The sequence below is a fragment of the Chroicocephalus ridibundus genome, chromosome 3 (assembly GCF_963924245.1).
Source record: "Chroicocephalus ridibundus chromosome 3, bChrRid1.1, whole genome shotgun sequence".
NCBI lineage: Eukaryota > Metazoa > Chordata > Aves > Charadriiformes > Laridae > Chroicocephalus > Chroicocephalus ridibundus.
Genome location: NC_086286.1, coordinates 41,124,216 through 41,145,107, shown reverse-complemented (window position 1 = coordinate 41,145,107; position 20,892 = coordinate 41,124,216). Strand labels below are relative to the sequence as shown.

The 20,892-nt window shown below is 43.8% G+C and overlaps 1 protein-coding gene across 1 annotated transcript; it reads left to right on the top strand.

The window, feature by feature from the left end:
• Nucleotides 1-1,297: 1,297 nt before the first annotated feature.
• Nucleotides 1,298-20,657, top strand: LOC134513821 (protein ELYS-like; the record flags this gene model as incomplete). The annotated part of the gene is made up of 24 exons (XM_063330994.1): nt 1,298-1,418; nt 2,138-2,391; nt 4,100-4,280; nt 5,068-5,275; nt 5,992-6,108; nt 6,760-6,844; nt 9,856-10,003; nt 10,654-10,786; nt 10,874-11,055; nt 11,437-11,498; nt 12,331-12,459; nt 14,203-14,293; nt 14,382-14,471; nt 14,634-14,774; nt 15,550-15,654; nt 16,430-16,523; nt 17,472-17,595; nt 17,717-17,773; nt 18,742-18,888; nt 18,980-19,167; nt 19,337-19,481; nt 19,577-19,708; nt 20,298-20,445; nt 20,533-20,657. Coding segments are annotated over exons 1-24 (3,207 nt in total), but the record flags the coding sequence as incomplete, so codon positions are not given.
• Nucleotides 20,658-20,892: the final 235 nt, after the last annotated feature.

Here is a 20,892-nt window from a genome sequence, read left to right as displayed (position 1 = left end):
AAGTAACCCTTCCCTGAAATCACTTTAGCTTCCACCTCTGGCGGAATGAAAGAACGACGCCTGTCAGCTGCAGCCTTTCCCAGAGAGCTAGGGAGTCTCTCCGTGCAAGAGGGAGTTAAAAGTTGCCTTAAAAGATGCCTGACTGTGTCCTGGGTGGTGTCCTTTCTAAAAGTGAAGGGGTTTTTAGCCCTCCCTGCAAACTGAGTGTGCCGTTTCACCCGGGTATGAGCTAGCAGCCCGGGCTGACTGCCACAAAAAGGAGATGGACAAATTCCCTCTCCTTCTTCCCGATGCGTGGTCCTGCCTCCTTCCTTGTGCCACCTCTTATGCTTGCTGGTTGTCTCTGCAAGGCAGTTGAGCTCTCGAAGCTGGTGGAACACCACCTGCTTTTCTGGGTGAGTTTCCTGCCTGCTCAGGGAGTGAACTTGGCTCCTAAAGTGCTCTAAGGCACTGTTAAGGCAGTGCGAGGTGAGCCACAGGAGTACGGTAGTAGAACAAAGGAGCAGATGGAGAGATGGGAGGCGGCGGCAAGTCCTCTCTTTTGGTGGCAGGGAAGTCAGCATGTTTTGTGAAACCATCTCTTCAGCTGCGGCTGGCCATATTTTTAGCTTTTTCGTCAGTAAGCCCATTGCATTGTTGGCCCTTGAAACGGATTTTCAGGTACTACCGTCAGTCAAAACTGACGTCCCTGAACCCTGACTTGGCTGAATGTGATTCTGCTTGAACATGTAATTTCTCCATGTTTATTCTTCTTGGAGCTTTTTAATGCAAAAATCTATCCTCAGCCTGTGACTCGTGGTACGCTCCTTTCTTTGGAAATAGTTTGGAAGTCATAAGTACCTAAGGTGAAGGCCAATGGTAATTTTGGCTGCTAGAAGACAACTGACAATAAGTAACAAAGGGTAAAGTACGAAATCAAGGGAAAGGACAAATGGAAAGTTGTACCTGTTACTGAGAAGCTTTTTAAAATCTGATTTTTCTCAGCTCCCATCTTCCGAACCTGTGTGAGTAGACTTGAACTCAGTGTATTGGGCTTTTTCCTGTTATTTCTCTGTGGATACGTCTGGGTCACTTTTTGTTGGTGATCTCACAGGCATCAGAAAAGCAAAGGATTCTCCTTTTGCTCTGCTGGGAGAGCAAAAAGTCTCCCGAGTGCCATTATTTGCAAGGAAAAGAGCTAGAGGTGATGTCTAGGGGATTTTTCACTGCATACTGATGAAACTTCTGTCACTCTCAAGAATAGTTCTGGCTGACGTGAGTCTAGTTGTGCAATTTTTTCCTGTATTTACAGCGAAGAATGCAAGACCTAACAGCTGAGGTAACGAGCAGTCTGCTGCAGTTTCCAGAGGTGACTCTTCAGGCACTTGGGGAAGATGAGGGAACCCTCGGCTCTGTGCTGTGCGGGAGGTTTTCTGGAGGTGAGCATTTTCCTTTAAATTTGGTCTCGGTATAAAGCTGTTCTTGCCTGGAGGCTACCTGAAGCCTCAGGTCATCGTATCAGCTGTGTCAGGTTGGTGCTGTTAAGAGGCATCCTGTTTAGAGAGAGAGAACAAAAAGGGTGCTTCAGCGATGACAAATGCTAATATTAAAACGTGAGTATAGTTAAACTTTGAAGTGGACTTTCCAGGTGATGTGACAGTAGAGCTGGGTGCCTATCTGGAGGTCTAGGCTTCTGTTAAGACCAGGTGGAATCTATCTACCTGAGTGTAAATGCAGGAATTGAGCTCATACTTCCTTTGGGCTGGCAGTAGTTCAGTGAAACAAAATGCCTCCGATTCTTCCTCTACGCTCTAAGACTTGTATTCCCATATGCGTTTAGATCATTTCTAGCAAAACCAAGGCGAATATGGTATAAAGGCTGTCGATCAGGACCTTGTCATCTTTATCGCAAACAACCCAGATTCTTCGGTGCGGGAATGACAAGTACAAATGCAAAATAACAAGGTGGTTAATTTTAGGAGGGATTGCTTGGGGATTTCAACGGGTGATTTTGAATCATTGACTAGAATGAGGTAGGTCGGTCTTCCTCTGCTAGGTACGTTTATTGAAGGAAAGGGGCAGGCACTGTGATTTTTTTTCAGCTGTTTTCAGTCTTCCGTTGGACATTTGCTTCAGTCCTCTTTCTTTTCTCTCACAGGGAGAAACGGCCTGGCGTGGTTGGCACGTGGTCCTCACCTTGAGGTGGTGAACTGTGTGACAGGAGAGCGGCTCTCTGCGTACCGTTTCAGTGGAGTCAATGAACAGCCTCCCACTGTTCGTGTGGTGAAGGAGTTTTCCTGGGAGAAGAGAACTGGACTGCTGGTTGGGTTGGAAGACGCAGAGGGAAGTGTTCTCTGTCTGTACGACCTTGGACTCTCAAGAGTGGTTAAAGCAGTTGTTCTTCCCGGGAGGGTAGGTACTTTTTAATTGGAGAAACGAAGCTTTGATGTTGTTAGGTGCTGCGTAGGCCTGTTTTAGGACAAGCTTTGGAGCGTCTCTTTGTAGGAGGTATTTTTTCTATCGCGCGTTAACATCCTGTCACTTGAGAGTATCCAGTCAAGACGGTGTTGCTGTAAAATCTTGGGCTTAATGTGCCATTATTGTTGGAGTTTACTGAGAGTAAAACAAGTTTTCTGGTTTTATTGTAGAGCACAGAGTTACCTGATTCTCTCCTTCTGCAAAAAGGCATTGAAAAGCACCTTTTTTTGGCCCTAATTGCTTGATTTCCATCAGAAATACCGTCTTTAATATGGCTCAGAATTCCATAGTTGTGCTGTAAGTGGCTTCGACACATTGCCTTGAATCTCAGCCTAGCAAGCAGGCTGAGGAGAACACATTTTTCTGTTGACTTAGGAGAGGAAAAAAGAGCCTCTAGTGAGTTATCTGACAGATTGTTGGGAGGTCACCTTTCAGCCTGCAGTCCTTGAATCTCTGCTCTCTGACTAGTGTGTTTGTGTAGATGGGACACACTGGTGTAATGTTGCTGATGTTTTCTGTCTTCTGTAACCCAGAAACTCAAATGATGTGTGTCCCCTAGCCTCTTATCTTAATGTAAACAAGAATCGGTGGCAGTCAATAGAACATCAAGATTCATTTTTATCATCTTAGAATCTGCAACAACTAACTAACTAACTAACTAACTAACTTCTTAGCCAGCTTTCCATCAGCTGCTTTGGTTTGACTTGCTAGAATACAGGTGGAGTTTTGTTTGTTTGTAATGCTACAGTGTGATGACTAGTAGTAAGCATTCGTATTGGGGTGACTGAGAGAGAGAAATACGTGCAGCTTTAGCGCAGGAGTCTCTGTGTGCTCGTGTCTCTGCTCTAGCAGTCAGTGTTGTCCTGGGATGTGCTGCAACGTGTGCTGAAAGGTCTGTCTTCGCCTTGTGAGACAGTTGCGTGCAGACTGCTGGGCACGTGAGAGAGCAGTGTGCGCTTCCTCCTTTAGGTGGAGTCACCTTTTTATCTGAGAAGCTGCTGCTTTAGGCTGGCTTTTAACATTTTTCTCAACATTCGTGAAAGCGCTGGTGTGCATTTAAAGCTTCTTTTCCTTTATGTGGTTGTTACTTTTCTTCTAAATGCGGACTAGTGTGAATTTTACTAAGCTGGTCTCTCCCTTCAACGCTTTCTAAATACGTTTCGCTCCCATGGAAATGGTGTGTCTCCCATGCAACTTGGCCGCTGCCTCGTCTGACTCTCGAGCCCTGATTTATCCTAACGCCCGTTTGTCAAAGAAGGCATAGACTGTATCGCGGTGCTGGTGGGCTGTGAGCGGTGGGAGACCTTGATGTAGTTGTGTTTGTCTGTCTTAAGCCCCTTGAATACGATAAAGTTTCTTGCGTATAACTGATTTTCTGTGTTTTCCTCCAGTTAATTACTGCGAAGTAGGAAATGGAAATTGCTAAGCTGTACTAATAGAATGCCCCATGTAAGTTGAAGTTAAGTCACTTACCCGCAGGAAATCTAGTAAATGGAAGGCAGTAACAGGTTTTTGTACGGGGCTTTTTTGTCTTTGTCTCTTTTCTTGATCTAATTGCAAACAATGCTTTGATGCTCCTGTATTTACTTTTTCTATTGAGCTTGTCAAAGAGCTCAAATAGTAACTTGTAGTTTTCCTGTAGGTAACCGCTATAGAACCCATAGCGAATCACGGAGGACCCAGCGTGAGCACTCAGCACCTCCATCAGAGTCTGCGATGGCTCTTTGGGGTGGCAGCAGTGGCTACAGATGCTGGCCATCTGCTTCTGGTTGACCTTAGTTTGGATGATTGCTCCTGCACTCAGAACGATATCGAAGCATTGGGTAAGCCTGCAGTTTTTCCACATGAATTTAAACGCAAGAAAACTTCTGTCTTCTAACGAAACAGTATGCATCCCACTTTGAAGACCCTTGTGTCAGACATTTCTGACGACTGGTTACAGGTGGCAGTTTGACATCGTATAGTCCTGACCTGATTAAACCTGGGAGCGTCTGACTGCTCCTCGCAGTGTTGTAAATGCCCCCTCCCGCCAAGATCCCTGTGCCACTATGATTCTTGCCAGAGAGGTGTAGGAATTTTGCCACGTGAGCCGGTGCGGCCGCCTGGTAGGAAGTTGTGTTGGAGGAGCCCTGTTTCCCGGGAATGCTCTTCTGCTTGTGTTAATTGACTTGGGGCAAATTTTGGGCTTGTTTTTTAAAATAAACCCCACTTACCAACACCCATGCATTTGGATGAATGAAATCTCAAATAGGTGTACTCAGATTGCATACACCGTTTTGGCTATTACAACAGCAGCTTCAGCAATTGGTGCCACTTCAAACAGTTTCATCACGAGGCACAAACTCCTGATTTTCAGAGTCCAGGAAGAATTTGTCTATGAAGGTTACGCTTTTACCTAGCTTTCAAACGTGAGTGAGAATACTTCTCTGATCCGAGAGTTCTTATGTTGTTCAAAGACATACATAATGGAAATGGCAAAAAAAAGTGTTGCATAAATGGCTATTTTGCCTGGCACGGTAGCATTAGATGATAGGGGTTGTCACGTCAGTGCCTAAAATGCAGCCTAAATGGCATAACGTATTCATTTATTGCTTGGTTTTGTGTGTGTAGATCTAGAAGTTGTCACTAAAAATCCTGCTGAAGTTGCACAAAGAAGAGAAACTGTGACCAGCGAAGGGAGACATCTCTGTTTTCAACTACAAAATGCTTCCGGAACAGCAGTATCAGCCCTGTGCTACGTAAGCAGAAGCAACCAGCTCGTTGTGGGTTTCTCGGATGGCTACCTGTCGCTCTGGAATATGAAAACTTTGAAGAGAGAGTAAGTAGGCCTTTACACTTGGCCATGCCTGGAGGTGCGGGGCTCTCGATTTGTTGCTTAAGGAAGTATGTGGATGTAAAGAGAACTTTTTCAGGGACTGACATGAGTATGAGTATAATCTTGGCACGTTCAGAAATCCTCTTCTGACATAACTTTTCAGTCATACCTGGATCAAGTGGTCCGCCTTCTCCCCAGTGGACTAGGATTGTTTTCCTTATTGTGCCTGTGGATTGAGGAATTGTGGGAAGCATGCTTCCTGGGGTTTTCAGAACCAGTTACTGCAACTGGGGCATCCATTGAAAGGCTGAAGTATGTCAGTGATGTGATTTTGGTGCCGATATTCTCTAAAGTGTCCAGGGTGAAACTAGTGAGACATGAAAACTCAATAGCTGACCTGTGCCTGAAAAATGTATTCTTTCCTGCATGTCAGCTTTGGCCGAAAGAGCAATCTCACCTGAAATATTTGGCTAACTTCTGGTTGGGATTCCCTTCAGCAGATCTGCACTGACTCCCCAGAAGCTGTTGGATGCATAAATAGACAGTGGAGGAATAATTAGGTGGCAAGAGTAGAGTGTGGAGGTACAAGTAAGGTTCAGAAGTCAGGAAGAACAATGCTTGACGTAGTCCAAGAAACGAGAAACTACCTGTGTTTGGGCCACTAGGCTCACCTTTTGTTTTCTTTTTCGTTTTGCTTTTTTTTTCCCCTAAACCTGTAGGCACCACTCTCAGCTTGAAGGAGGGAGGATTCCTGTCTATGCTGTCACTTTTCAAGAGCCTGAGAATGATCCTCGCAATTGTTGCTACTTGTGGGCTGTTCAGTCTACGCAGGAAAGGTGAATAAAAACTTTAACTATCAGCCACTGAATTATTTCTTTTTTTTTTTAAGGATATTTGTTCCCATACAGTTGAACATGTGTATTTGTTGTGTGTCTGCGATTCTTTCCGGTACGGAAGGTGTTAAACTTAGAATGCAATTTTTACAGGATTTACCAGACGTGAAGAGGGACCTACTAGTTCCTGCCTTCTGTCAGAAGGCACAGCAACAGTGGCCATATTCTTCTGCTCGCATTCTCAAATGGTTTGCTTTTGTTCCTCGATGACCGCTTCATCATTTGTTTGATAGTCACACCGTGGTATTAAAATACCACTAGGAGCAGTTGAGGCTGCAGATCTAGAACACCAGACGTGCCCACACAACAGCCTGCCGCCCCTAAAGGCGGCGGTGACAGTATTGCCGATGGCCTTGTGCCAGCGTCAGCAGTCTGTGGAGCCTTGGTGAGCCAGTGCAGCCTGAAGCTGTTAGTGTCAAAACGCCCTCCTTCATGTTTCAGTGGCTAAATGTGGCCGGTGATCATGTTTTGGGAAGAGGTGGTTTTCTTTTCAGCAGGAGCATGCTATTAAGAAAACGTCCAGGTCTACTAACACGACGATGAGGACTATAAAGCAGCTTTGTAACCAAATTTCATAATTTATCCCTTTTTCAGTGAAGGTGATGTGGTGAGTTTACACCTGCTGCAGTTAGCGTTTGGTGACAGAAAACGCGTGGCCTCAGGACAAGTCATGTATGAGGTAAGAGGTGCATGCGTGGGAAAAGCAGACAATAGTAATTTTCTCTAAGGGAGTATCAGTTGAGTTACAGGGGTGAGATTTACCATCAAACTTCAGAGCTGGCTGAAAAAATAATCATGTTTTGCTGAGTCTTCTTGGGCACGGCCTTTGTCCATACCTTTTGGAAAGAAGGCGTACCATTTTATACTGCAGTGTCGTGTGTCCCAGCTAGATTCATCTGCAAAGAGCCCGTATAAATGAAATTCCTGAAGAGGACGCGGCTTTTGCAAATAAAATTATTCTGAAATACCAAATGAATGGCATGTAGGAAGAGAAGATTGGGCCTTGAATCGCTTGGTTTAACCAAGCTTCGGACTTGAATAAGCTTCTGTCTCTCTCCCTTTCTTAAAATACAGTCATACTCTAGCCTTTGCTGATCTTCAGTTTTATATTCTTGGTTTCCCTTAGAGCTTTGTCAGCCGGACTTCTCACATGAAATGCACCTACAGTGTCTCTTCAGTGTTGATCCTGACACTTAGTAGCTGTAAAGATAACTCGTTCTTCTTTTTGGCTGGGTGACCTATTCAATCTACTCTTAAAGCCAGGAAAATATGTAATTTGGTCAGAAGAGTGTACCTAAATGTTAGATCTGGCTCCAAGGAGGATGCGTTTAAAATACAGATGTGAGGTATCATTGTATCTCAGATAGCTAACAGAGACAAGGCGCATCTGTTAGATGTGTAATTCCATTCAGTTGTACACCTGGAAGTCTTCCAAAATCTTTTTGAGGGGACAGTAATCTTGGTTCAGAGCAAGTCTTTCCTCCTGATTTGGTACTTTCTCTTGCATATTCTCAATAGCTATGGAACGAAACAGGGGTGACTCTTGTATCGTGGTACTCTGTTTTTGTAGGGACTGTGCCTTTTGATTTTTTTGGATTAATTTAGATTTTGAGTGTTTTGCTTATGTGTAGGAAAGGTGCTTCCTCATTTGCCACTGTTGCTTTTGCATAGATAGAGGTTAGGTGTTTGGAAAAGGTGGTGTTTCTTTAAAATGCATTATCTATCACGGTGACCAAGTAGAAGGATCTTCCAGGGATTCATCGCGTGCTGGATGCTATCTCTTTATCTTTGTTGATGTGCGGGACCTGTGCTCCACAGCGGATACTTTTAGTCTCAGAACACTTCCTTGTAGTCACAGATTGGTTAGTACTACATGACTGTCTGCCTGCATGGCTGTCTGAGTCAAGTTTCTTGTCCATCTTCAGGGGTAGAAAATTTAAGTGTCTCCCGTTTGCTAGGCCAAGTTTGAGTAAAGAAGGAGGAATCTACTGTTGATCCTTGTTCATTGGATAGAGTTCATAGGAGCTCAAAAGACTTTTTCAATACAGCAGTGCTTTTTGTTCCAGGAATTAGGTTTGAGGCTATGAAGCAGTGCCTCTTTGACTGTGTGTCATGGTAAAAGTCACAAATAGGACTTATGGAACATGTGGTACTGTGTTTTTCTATATGCGTGTCAAACTCTCGTCTCCATTGCCTTCAAGGCTGGTTTAAGTCTGCTTAAGTAATTAAACAGAAAGGTATGTTTAAGTAATGCTTCCAAAGACCCTTTTTGTACTGTCGCAGCAGTTGCTAAATCTGGTGCATCAAATCACGATCGTAGAGCGCATCTTTACCCTCGTTCTGCACAATGCTTGCGGATGGGCAGAGTATACACTCTCTACTTTGATATCAGAGTTTGAGCAGTGCATCTCGTTTGAAAACTTGTTTTTGTGTTTTGCTAGTCAATGGAGTCATTACTTAACATCTCCCATACAATGGAGTTCCTTAGAATGACTTTGCCCGGCGTGGAAAGTTTAAAATGCACTGCTTTGCTTCAGAAGCATTTTCTTTTTAGTTATGAAAGACTTTTTTTAATTATTTAATTTTTCTTTTTAGACAACCTTCATATTTATTTGTAACACTTCCTGGAATCATTAAGAGAAAGCTCGCCTCTTCTCAGATTAGGTGAATTAGATGTATCCTATGAGATCATACGGGAATGTGTGGTTTCATGCCAGTTCGTTTCAGAGCTCTGCAAGTTTAGGAAACCTGGGTAGAATGTGGCGTTATCAGTTTATGGGTTGTGTGGGTTGGGTTTCTTTTTCCCTCTTTTTTTTTTTTTTTTTTTTAATTATAGAGCTGCTATTTGTCCCCAGTACACCCATTCATGTGTTGTATGGTAGACAGTTTGAATGAATGCTGTATTTGGAAAGACAGTATTTCACTTCATGCTTACTTAAAAAATGGCACTATCAGAGGTTCAACACAATCGTGCCGGGGTTTCTGTGTATCTCAAAATTAGTTTGTTTACTGTGTAGTAATTCGTGATGCTAAAAGCCTTGGCCACGTGCACCCCGTGTCCTTTCTGGTTTTCCCTTTTGCTGTTGGCTGTGCTTGGTGAGGAGCTGAGGGATATTTCACCCGTTAGTCTCTGACAAGATGAGAGGAGGAGCTGTCATAGCTTACGTGACTTGAAAGAAGATTGCTAATCAGTATGAAGTTCTCACAGTAACTAGAGAGGGGTGCACGGTCACTCTGGTGGTGTGCCCATAGAAAATACCTCTTGACAGCTTTAGCTGCTGGGGCTTCTCTAACTTCATCAGTTCTGCAATCAAGACATGGAGCAAAGAGCTTTGCATGCATGTGTGTTGCATCATTTTAGATATCTCTTTGTAGCGATATATTTATTTTTATAAAGAACATTCTTGGATGTCGCAAGGAATTCTGCAAAACATGTTTAGATCTGAAGAATGTTAGGGAAATTCTAAATTTTGAAAAAGTGCAAAGCCTTTACAGCCAAACTTACCCGTTACGATTTGACACTGCATTCTCTTGCATGTCAGGCGTAGTTTCTATTTACCATCAGAAATAGGCTCATGCGAAATACACAGTATAATAAGCCTATTCTGTTAGACTGTCTTTCATGTTTAGCCATAATGTATGTTTTTATCTTAGAATGACCTTTGCTCTCTTCTCTGATTTTGCCCCCAGGGTTTGCAATACCGTGGCGAAAAGTTCAGTTTAGATCTCACGGGTGGAGTCTTTCCCTTGAGAGGCCAGATGAGTACTAAATTAATCAGCTGCCAGATTGTCGAAAAATTCCGCAGCGACGTTGACGGAGAGGATAGCGTAAATGAAGGTTTGTTCTGATGTCCGTGTTTGGTGATTTTAAAAGAAGTGCTTTTGGAACCTAAGCAACGAATGCTGTTCTGTCCCCACAGTCTGAAAGTCTTGCCTAGCTGCATAGACTAGATTGTTGGGATTATTTACGAAGAAAAAATGGATGCTTAAGTTATGTGGGACTTCTTTAAGGGAAAAAGTGGGTTTTATTTTATGCTTGCTGACATGCTATCGCGATGTATGGTGGGGCCGTTTGTATGATGATGGTCAGTCGTTTTACTCCTCCAGCTGCCATCTTTGAACAAGAAGTTCAAACTCTCCATTGCTTAGGAATGTTACCGGAATTTTTTCCCTTCTTCAAACCGATGTCCGCATCTGCATCCAGATGGTAGCCCGTCACAAGTGCTGTTCCCCAGGGCACTGCAGTGGGGCCACTTCTCTTTAGTATCTTGACCAGTGATCTGGATGAGGGGACAAGGAAAAGGGGCAGTGTGACTGAAACCTATCACAGAGATGTTTGCTATTCCGTAATTACTGTAATCACTCTTAGGAAGTGTTGTGTTTCACGAGTGACAGAAGAGAATGAAGCCAAAATAGAAAGTGGTGTTTTAAAACTATCGGATCTATCGTATTTTCTACAAGTCAGAAACAACGTCTTGTCTTTTACAGTCACGTCTCCTGACACCAGTGTCTCAGTCTTCAGTTGGCAAGTGAATACGTACGGTCAGGGAAAACCATCTACTTACCTGGGTGTATTTGACATTAATCGCTGGTATTCTGCTCAAATGCCAGATTCGCTAAGGTAGATTTTTCTTCAGTAGTTTTCCATATGCCTGCCAATAATTCATTTGAATGTCGGCATTTAGCTTACGCGCTTGTTTTCTTTAAGGCCGGAAGAATTCCCTCATGAGTGCCCCTATTTTGCACTGTGGTCGCTGGATACCGTAGTGAGCGTGACTTCTCCGAAGCTCCTTTTGGATATTCTGGTCCATGAGCGGAGTCTAAGTCGGGGAGTTCCTCCTTCTTATCCACCACCTGAGCGGTTTTTTCATCCAGGCAACTATAACTTTGGTAGGTATTTCACTGCTTTTGAGAGTGATAAGCTTAAAATGAGGTCAAATGCCATTCATTGGTTCTCTTGTTCAGTCATTGTTTGTCATTCAAAACCCAACCCAAACCAAAAAAACACCCAGTCCCCCCCAAACCCAACTCTGATCACGTTGTACTGACAAGGTATTTACTATTGTGAAACATAGCTGACAGCCGGCTGAGTTTTGGTGCTTTTGTAATGTAGCCGGTGAAGTGGTGCTGGTTATAGCCTGAAATGACTGTGAACTGAAGCTCAAAGCACTCAGTTATATGTTTCTAGATACCGGTGTGTAAAAAATGTAAAGTGGTCATGCCATAACTGTGAGAGTACGGAAGGTTGTCAAACGTTCCCTGTTTCTGCAGATGGTACGTGCTTGCTGACCTCCGGAGTCGTTCACATGACTTGCACCGGCTTCCAGAAGGAGGTGATCTTTTACTGTATCTTTATTGCGAGTGGCAGGAGATGTAGCTTTTCTAAGTTTTCTGTTGCACTGCTTTCTGTGTTAGGGACCGTTTCATGCTCATCCTGCCCGTCCACACGCATAGTTGCAATTGTATCCTGTCGCCAGTTGTATGCAAATGGTAATGTTTTAGGTCCCCTCTTGGGACTGTACAACTGCCGTTGTCTCCTCTTGAGGCACGATCGGGGATTGAACGTCTAGAAAGGAATGCAACGTTGCTCCAGGAGCAAGAACAAAACCACTGTAGAAGGCGGGGAAAGGTGTTACTTCTTTATTGCCCCTCAGTCGAACTGCCTGCATAGTCTTGAGTTAGAGTTTTGATCCCCAATTCTCTTGAAAAAGGAGGGAATGGAGAAAATGAAAAATGACATAACTGTTTGAGGAGTGAAAATTTTGTTTTCTCCCAAACTCGGCCAAATTATAACTTCTGAGCCACGGCACAGATTGTGACAGATAATTTTGAGTGAAGTTTCAGCTCACTAAATGTTTCCAACATGAATCGGCTTCCATACGAACAGGCATGGAAAGGATCTTCCAAAGCGTGAAGTTGCATGTTAGCTTAGCTTATATAGAATGTATTTTGTGTCAGTGTTGAGGGAAAGAGCAAGGCCTGTGTATAGACAGAGAAGGTAGAAAAGACTTAATTACGCAGATTGCTAACCTAAAGCATCTTAGTGGTTCAGGCTGTCTGACGGTGTCAGTGAACATTTAGATTCTTCCTTTTAGAGGTTATCCAGAAGCGTAGTGACGGAATAACAATGCTGTCTTAATCTGTGGTTTTCGATCGATGCTTCAGACCTTGAATTTTTTGAAGAAATCTGGCCCTTCAATATGGGAAGCCATTCAGGAGAGCTACAATAGGTGTCTTGTAGCTGGCTTGCTGTCTCCAAGACCAGTTGATGTCCAGCCATCCAGTTTGAGTCAGGTGAGTGCCTATGAGGGAATCAAGGGGGAAATACATCCATCTGGTCTGACAGGGCTGGAGGGGCTACAAGACACGATACTCCAATTTGAAATACAGGCGTGACCTGAGCTAGCTGAAGTAACCGTATCCTTAGATCCAAAGTAGTGACTTTGACTGGGAACAGCCCTAAGAGATCTGTCTTTAGAGACCCCTCTCTTAATTCGGTGCCACACACAGATGCGCACAAGGAAGCGTGCAGTCAGTGCTGGTCATGCCCAACATAACGCATGTGTCCCCCAGAGTAACCCCCATCCCTGTCAGTTTCTCAAAGCAGTGGTTCAGTGCAGTAGCCGACGATGGGGGCGTCTCCCTGGGATGCGAGCTCTTGCAGACGTCAGCTTGCTGCACTGTCACTGTACGTGATCATTTGCTTCCAAGGAAGTGGGCTGTGGTAAAGGATTACTGCTGTCAGCTCTCCCTGGCAATTTCTTCACGGCTTGCCCTCGTTTTCCCTTCATCGGTAGGCTTTTCTGCATCCTCTCCGGGCGGATCTTCACCTCTGTAGCCTCTGCCTTGTGCTGCAGTAGCCCAATTTGCTGCTCTGAGACTGCCCTCTTGCAGCTGCAACACCTTAATCACCTTTATCTCATGACACTCGCTACCTTCTCTGTGCTTTATGCCACCACAGTGACTTCACTCCCCCTGCCATAGGTTTTCCATTTGCCATGCACCAACCTTTCCCTGGAGCAATCAGCAGGAAGGGGAGAGCAGCCTTCCCGCTGCCCTCCTCTTCCTGTCTCCTGCATTCGTCACCACATTTGTGGACGTGTGTTAGGACATGAACGCTTCTGCACAGTGTGGTAGCTCAAAGAAATTTCTTGGCAAGCTGGCCAATGGTGTGTTTCCTTGTCTGAAACCAGTTTTCAGAAAAAGATGGCAATATCACGTGTGTGTTCTACATGTGTAGAAGTCGCTTTGAATGTCATGATTTTGCCTAGAGGGGAAAGATACTTTTGAATGTGTTTAAAAAAACCCACCCAACCAACCAAATCCCATCCCAAAAACCAAAGTAAAAACTTATGAAGGGTCCTCTCACCTGAGAGAAGTACGAGAACACCAGCTGAGATAAGCTACTACTTAATATCGCGCGTCTGTGCATACCTGTGATTTATCCTTGTAAGGATTACCACTACACTATAATACAGTATTTGAAGAGCCTAACATTTAAACCATTAGGATGTAAATGTTTTGCTTCTTTTCTGTCACGTTACAAAATTCCAACGTACTGTTTTGGGTGTCAGAACTGCTTCATGTCTTCATGGTCTAGAAAGCTGCTTGGCCGTAGCTTCACTGTTTCCATGCAAACGTTGCACAGTTGTGTTTGTCCTGTCCCCTTCCTGCGTTCCTGATGGCAAACTTATATGCACAGATGTGTAACGCGTATTAGCAGAGGATGTTTCTGGACGTAGTAAGTCGGAACTCAGTACGTGAAGACTGTAATGCAGAGGCACGCGAAGAAAGATTAGAATTAGGCTGCAGTAAGTTGAAATGTCAGAGGAGAAGTGTGTTAATGTGTTCCTCAGAGCAGTGAGCAGTCCAGCCTGTGGCTGGAATTAAGAGAAAGGACGTGGCATTCCTGGCCTGTGTCCTGATTGACTTTGTGATGTCTGAATGAGTATACAGTTAGAAAGAAACATTTACTGTTGATGGTTCACATGGTGCAAGTAGGTAAGATTCTCATTTGAGTTTGTCTGTTACGTTTAGGAGGAGCAGCTGGAAGCAGTATTGTCAGCTGCTGTCCAGACAGGTTCTGTGGGACTTCTGACTGGATGCATTAAACATTGGATATCTGAAGGTAATACTTGGAACGTTGTTTTTTTACGTGGTACCTCTTTGAGTTGGAGCCTGTTGATTCATTTCTTTTTTGTTCTCTTTGTTTAAAGAGCAGCCAAGGTCTGCTGGTAATTTACGGTTTGTTCTTGAGTGGACATGGAACCAAGTGATCTCTACAAAGGAAGAATTTGACCAAATCTGTGAGTACTAGTGTAGTCATTCTGCAAACCTAAAGTCGTTCTTTCTGATTGAGCTTCCTCAGTAATACGCCGCTATAGGATATTGCACGCGGTCCTTGAAGTGCGCCTTGAAACTCTGGAATTGCTCTGTCGGCTAACGATTTAATATTTATTCTTGAAAAGGTGTTCCGCTGTTTGATGGCTCTTGCAACTTCATTGACCCCCAGACATTACGGTCTCTCCAGCGCTGCCAGTTGCTTTTGAGCAACCTTAGCACGGTCTTAAACTGTTTTCTCACAGAAGCACAAGAGCTTACTGAAAAAGGTTTGTAGTAGTGCTACAAAATCTTTGGTATGTTTTATTAAGATTTGGAATTGTGGCAACATGGGCTTTTGTTGTTTTTGAGGATTGGAAGACAGTCACATTTAGCTGGGAGAAGGGGCTTAAAGCTGAGCGCTTGGGACCACCACAAAACACGCATGGAGTTCAGGGCAACAGTTTATGGTGGAGCTCATGCAAGGGGGTGGGGGAGGCTACATCCAGAGAGAAGCTTTGTAGGCAACTGGGCTGAAATTACAGCAACCGAATGTGGTATTGCTGAAAATTATTCCTTTGAGTTCTTAGCTAGCAAGTTCTAGTTGCATGCAGACACCGTGTTGCAAATTGCTAAACAATACGAAGGAAGCGTAAACGAGTAACATGCAAAGTAAGTTACTTGAGTTTCTACAGCTTTTTCTCTTAGAAATGGTTCTTGGCCTATTGAGAAAAGAAAAGAATATCCCTTTGCTATCAGAAGAATCTCTGCTACGTGAGAAACAGATGTCTTATTCCTGCGTGCATTTAGTAGTTCAGGCTTTGGGGTTTTGTTTTTTTTTTTTTATTTTAGCCTTTAGTGAGTTTAGTTCTTTATAGGGGTTGCTTTTTGTTTTGGTGGTGATAGTGGGTTTTTTCTTCAAATAAGAAAGCGATACAGCATGAAAAACGCAAAGAGAAAGATTTCTAATGTGCTATTTTTATACTTTTGGTTTAGTAGGATGAAGGGAGTTTTGTGAAAATGAACAGAATTGCATAACGCTAATCATCTCCTGCCTTTTTTCAGGTTTTGCAGACGTGACAAATAAGCAAGCGGTAACCGGCCTCATTTCTTTGTATGCACGAGTGGTCATCTGGTTCTGTCGATCCGGTCTCCTTCCAGAGGGTTTAGGTAAGCGTGACCTGTCATACGTTTGTAGCAAGGCGACCATCCAGTGAGTGACTCCCACGAACGCATGCTTAGCCATGTTTTTGTAACGGTTTCGTCAGGAAGAAGTCGTGCTGGTTCAGTGGCAGGGTGTGCTGAAGTTCTGTGGGTGAAGTTGAGATTTTGCCTGGTTGTCAAGTACACGGCGTAGAATGAGGCAGGCAGTTTCTTTCCTGGGTGGATTTTAGGAATAGCAATGGACCCCTGACGTCACGGCGCTGCTTGTGTCCACAGCTTGAACTACTTGAGATTTTAAACAAAGTAGTATTAAACAACAAGTACCGGAATGCTTGTTTTTAGAGTGAGAGCATTACCTGCATGTTTTGAACTTTCTATCAGTTGCTTGAGGAGAAAGTACACCTTGGAAATCCTTCTTTAGTTGGATGGATTAGAAATTCCATTGTCAGCCTTAATTGTCTCACAAACAATTGTTTTAAACAATGGTTTTAAAACCATTCCCTTTGAGAACTGGGTGGGTTTTTTTATAGTGAACTTCAGCTTACCCTACACGTTGTGAATGCTGCGTGAACTGTAACCTTGAAACGGCACTTGGGGCAAGAAGGAATTGAGTCTTGTCTCTTAGAGTTCTTTTAGCAAAGGCAGAAAGAGGATTGGCTTCTTTCAGAGTTGGAGGCTTCTTGATGCTTAGCTTGTACGATCTTCTGTCTCTTTAGGCAAAAATTTTCGTTTACAAGTGTGATATGACTGCTTTAACTTGCTTCTACTTTGTTGCCTGTAGATGACGATACGCGTTTGTCAAGACCTTTCTACAATTATCCTCTGATTGAGAGCTGCTATACTGGTCAGCGACAGAAACTTGAGCGTTTATCAAGGTAAGAGCTAGAGGAAGACTCTAGAACACTTCCACGGCAAATTCAGAAGTGGAAGGGAATGGCTTTTATCTCAACAGTTGCATGGGCTATGCGTAATGCCGCTGCCAGCAATACTCTTGACTTCAGTGACACGTGTGTTCTGTTGAACAGAGAGGTTACTTTCCTGTGTTAAAACGGTGCTATCTACCTCTGCTTAGTACCACTGGTTGGTATCATCATTTTTCGGGAGTCTACTTTATTCATTGGCTAATGTGTATAATTTCTGACTACTGAAAAAGGCCATGTGATTAGGACAGGATCAGTCACCTCCAGTTCAGCAAAGCAGGGTGTTGACAGAACAATTGTTTTGGAAGCAGAAGAAAGCGTGTTTTTTAACAAACAATCATCTCCGTCCTTGACTGGTAATAGAGGGTCATAACTGTATTGGCCTAAGTCCCCTTCTCCCAAGTACGTGGTGTGATTTCGTAAGATGGTTGGAGTTACATGGAGTTGGCACGCCTCGCACTCTGCTGGCTGTCGGATAGAAGTCACTTGCTAACGTCAGCTCTCTTTCCTGGACTAGCTGCCTAGCACATAGGCGGCATGCCTTGGATTAGCCGATAATAGGTTTTTCTTTGGAAATTGTACTGAAAACTGAATAAAGAGCTGACCAAGCTTCGGCGATGGCACTGTGACCAAGAGGCTGCAAGGTGAGTTAAGGTGGAAGCTGCAGGGTAGGAGGTATTGACTTCAAAGTTCATCTTCCTTGGCTTACTTCTCAAGTAACTTACATACAGGCTCGTGTGTTCCTTCGAAGCACAGAGCCGCTAGTGTCCTTTTTCTGCTTTGTGCCATCGGGAGATGAAAGGGCAGGGCTGCAGTCAGCAGAAGACTGGAGGAAAGCCGTTACACCGGGAGGCTGGAATTAGTGTTTAACTCTGTCCAAATCCTTGCTACCTTTTGTTCCAGAGGAAAATGGGACTCGGACTGCTTGATGGTTGATGGAATGGTTTCCCAGTTAGGAGACCAAGTGGAGAAGCTGTGGCGGAGAGATGCAGGAGGAACTGGGAAATACCCGCCTGCCAGTTTGCATGTGAGTGTCCTGTTCACTGAGAACAACAACAAACGGCCGCCCTCCCCGCCAAACCCCACCCAAAAGCCAATGATTTAGGGAAGACAGGCGTTTTTTCAGAACTTTTAATTTTTCATTTCAGGCACTGCTGGATCTCTATTTGCTAGAAAGCATTGAAGAAAACTGCAAACACGCAATTGTATCCTTTCTAGTTATTTTTATTACACCTCCAGGGGATGCACATAAATGTTCTTCAGTGTTGGTCGCCGACCTGTTTCATGACATTTTTTCATTTATGCTTCAAAGACGATGCAAGTGAAAACATTTAGTTTAGCGTTAAGTTGTAGACAGAAGCGCTGTTTTATTTCTTTGTACTGTGGATTTTTGATGACTTTTTTCTTAAACGTTTTGTTGCAAAAGACTTCTCCGATAGGGAGAAAACAGTTTTAGTAATAAGGGTTGAAGATATAAAATGTCCTTAGTTTTTCTCCAAATTTAAACACCGTTTAAAATTTTCTAAAACACCCATGATGGGTTATAAAACAATTTCTGTTTCAGAGCAAAAGGATTTCTAAGAGTGGTTTCCCAGTACCGGATTTTTGCTGAAATCACGGGTTTTCCAGCGCAGCTCACAGTGCTTGCTTTGGTTCCGTTGAAAGTGCAGGCACACGGAATAAGCAACAGGGAGAAGAGAAAAGTCATGGGGCAGAAACTTAATTTTTAAGCTGCTGAAATACACAGCCTTGCTTTTGCTGTTTGTTGCCTAACCCGCGAGGGGAGCCTAGAGAGCAAGGGGCTTAGAAACGCTTATAGCCCAGAGCTGTCTCGTTAGATGATGTCCCTAAAAACGGACGTCAGAAAGAGAAAATGACGCTACCAATGAGTGACCCGCATACTGGTTTAAATCCAGTTTTAATCATTCGGAGCTGAGCTGTACTGTAAGGATGCCACAATTTACACTGTTTTATAGACGCTGGACATGAGGGAAAAACCCAACTGTGGAATTTATTTGCTGTAATAATTGAGCGTTGGATGCTCCAATGTTTTGAATGTATTTTCTGCTTCCTACCACTTTTATATTCTTACTTCATTATGTTTTTCTAAAGGTAATGTGATAAACTTTTGGTCTTACAAACTGATTAGCCTTAATGAGATACCTGATGTCAGACAATTTACTTGCTGCTGGATATCAAGCGTTCCTTTCCGAGTGAGACAGAGACTTCAGTCGACTCCTTTGCAACTGCCTTTGGCATGCCTTGGGGACTTGTTAAGCTTGTTGAAGGTTTTTGGCTTCTAGATCACAATGATTACGAAGTAAGTATGGTAGAGTTGAGTTAGAGATACATGGCAGTACAAAGCTATAATCTAGAAAATGATTTTAAAACCCGATCTCTAACTTGTACAGAATTCACTGGCCCTGCTCTTTCATCCCGCTACAATCAAAACCGCGTCATGGCAGCACAAGAGAATTATTCAGTCCCTCCTGTGCCAAGGGGAGCATGGGCAAGCCCTCAGATACATCCAGCTGATGAGGCCACCCACGGCAAGCAGCGGGGAAGTGCAGCTTCTCCTCACTGTGTTGCTCTCCAATAGGTAAAGAAATACACCCCACCATTTTGTCACGCAAATCTTGTGAAAATGGAGAACAAAGAATAGGAATCATCATCCCCTAAGTTTCCTTTAAACTTTGAGTACAAGACTCTTGGGGCATCTCTTTGGTTATGCTATTAACATGCCTTTACGTCTGAAACATTAATTACAGGTGCATGGTGGAGGCTTGGGGTCTGTTGCACCAACATGCCGCTCAGGCAAACTTAGAAGACCTCTTAAAACACATGTACGAAATGTGCCGGGAGATGGGCCTGATGGAAGACTTGCTGAAGCTGCCTTTCACAGACACCGAACAAGTAAGTGGGAGCAAGGAAAAATGTTCATCGTCTCTTTGAAAAGAGAAAAGGCAGAGCCATAACAGATTTTTGGAATGATTTTTTTTTTCTCATAGGAGTGTTTGGAGAAGTTTTTAAGGACCAGTGCTGGTGTTCAGAATCAAGAATTCCTTTTAGTCTACCATCTGCAGCGTGCCAACTACATTGCAGCACTAGAGCTGAATCAATCCATGAATGTCAATCTTATGGTAAGCGTGAACTTGTGTTCTGGATTTGTGACGCGTTTGCTGTTTTCTGGAACCATAGTTTTCCAGTGACTCAAACTTCTAAGGTGGTTTGGAAGTCGTAGGTCCTGCATTTGAAAACTGTCATGCGGCCAGGTGGTGTGCGTAGGTCGCTTTTTCTTGCTTGTTTTAATCTTCACATCATGTTGTCCAGGGTAATTTCCAGTTGTCCCGTATATTCAGGGCACTGGCATTTCAGGAAGAACAAGGGAAAGCCTGCTATGTAGTAAGTCGTTTGCAAATTGCAGGTGATATCAGAAAATTGCAGGTGATAACAGGCGTATGAGAAGAAGGTTCTGCAGAGTGCCAGCATTGTTTTAACTTCAAGTTGTAGGCTCTGTTGCTATTCCAGTCTTCCTTCCACTTTGCTAAAAGTACCAGGTGAAATCGGTGTGTGCGGATGGGTAGAACTTGCCGCTGTTCTGTGCAGTGGAGGTGTTTTCCCACACCCGTAGAGGAAATCTGCTCACTAATGCGAAATAGCACGGAGAGGTCTGTGCAAGGAACTTCTTGTAATTAGTTAAGCTTTTGCTTTCCGCTTTTCCTTCATCAGAACGACGGCGATCATCGCTTGACCGACAGAGCAGTTGCCAGAAATTCTCTATTAGCCCAATATGGCAAGATCCTTCCACGAATTGAAAGGCAGCTGGCCGTAGAGAGAGCCAAGCTTTACCATTTGCCTGCACTGGCCTCAAGAGAAGGTAACTTGTAGCGGGGGGAAATAGAGGGGAGAATTCCCTGTCACTTGGATGACACCAGGCTGAAATTTTCCCCCTCTTGCTTTCCAGTCTCAAGACCAAAGCCATTAACTCCAGTAAGAAAACAAGCTAAAGCAGGAAATGTGCGTCGAAGACCAAATTTTCTGGCGAAAATATTGTCCAGAATTAAAGAATCCTGGGCAGGAATGAAGGAGAAAACCGGTTTCTCACAAGGTGGATTTTAAAGATGCTGTCGTTTTTATAGCTGCTAAACGTGCTGTTTCTTCAGCAGGATGTTTCTAAAATTGAGGATGTTTCTAAAATGGGACCTGTTGAGATCCAAACAGGAGAGCAAGCAGTTGGGTTTCAACAGCACCCGCCAGTCCCTCACTAGAGACAGGAACAAGAAGAGACCTTAGATGCATTCACTTATTCAGCTCGTCTCGGCTT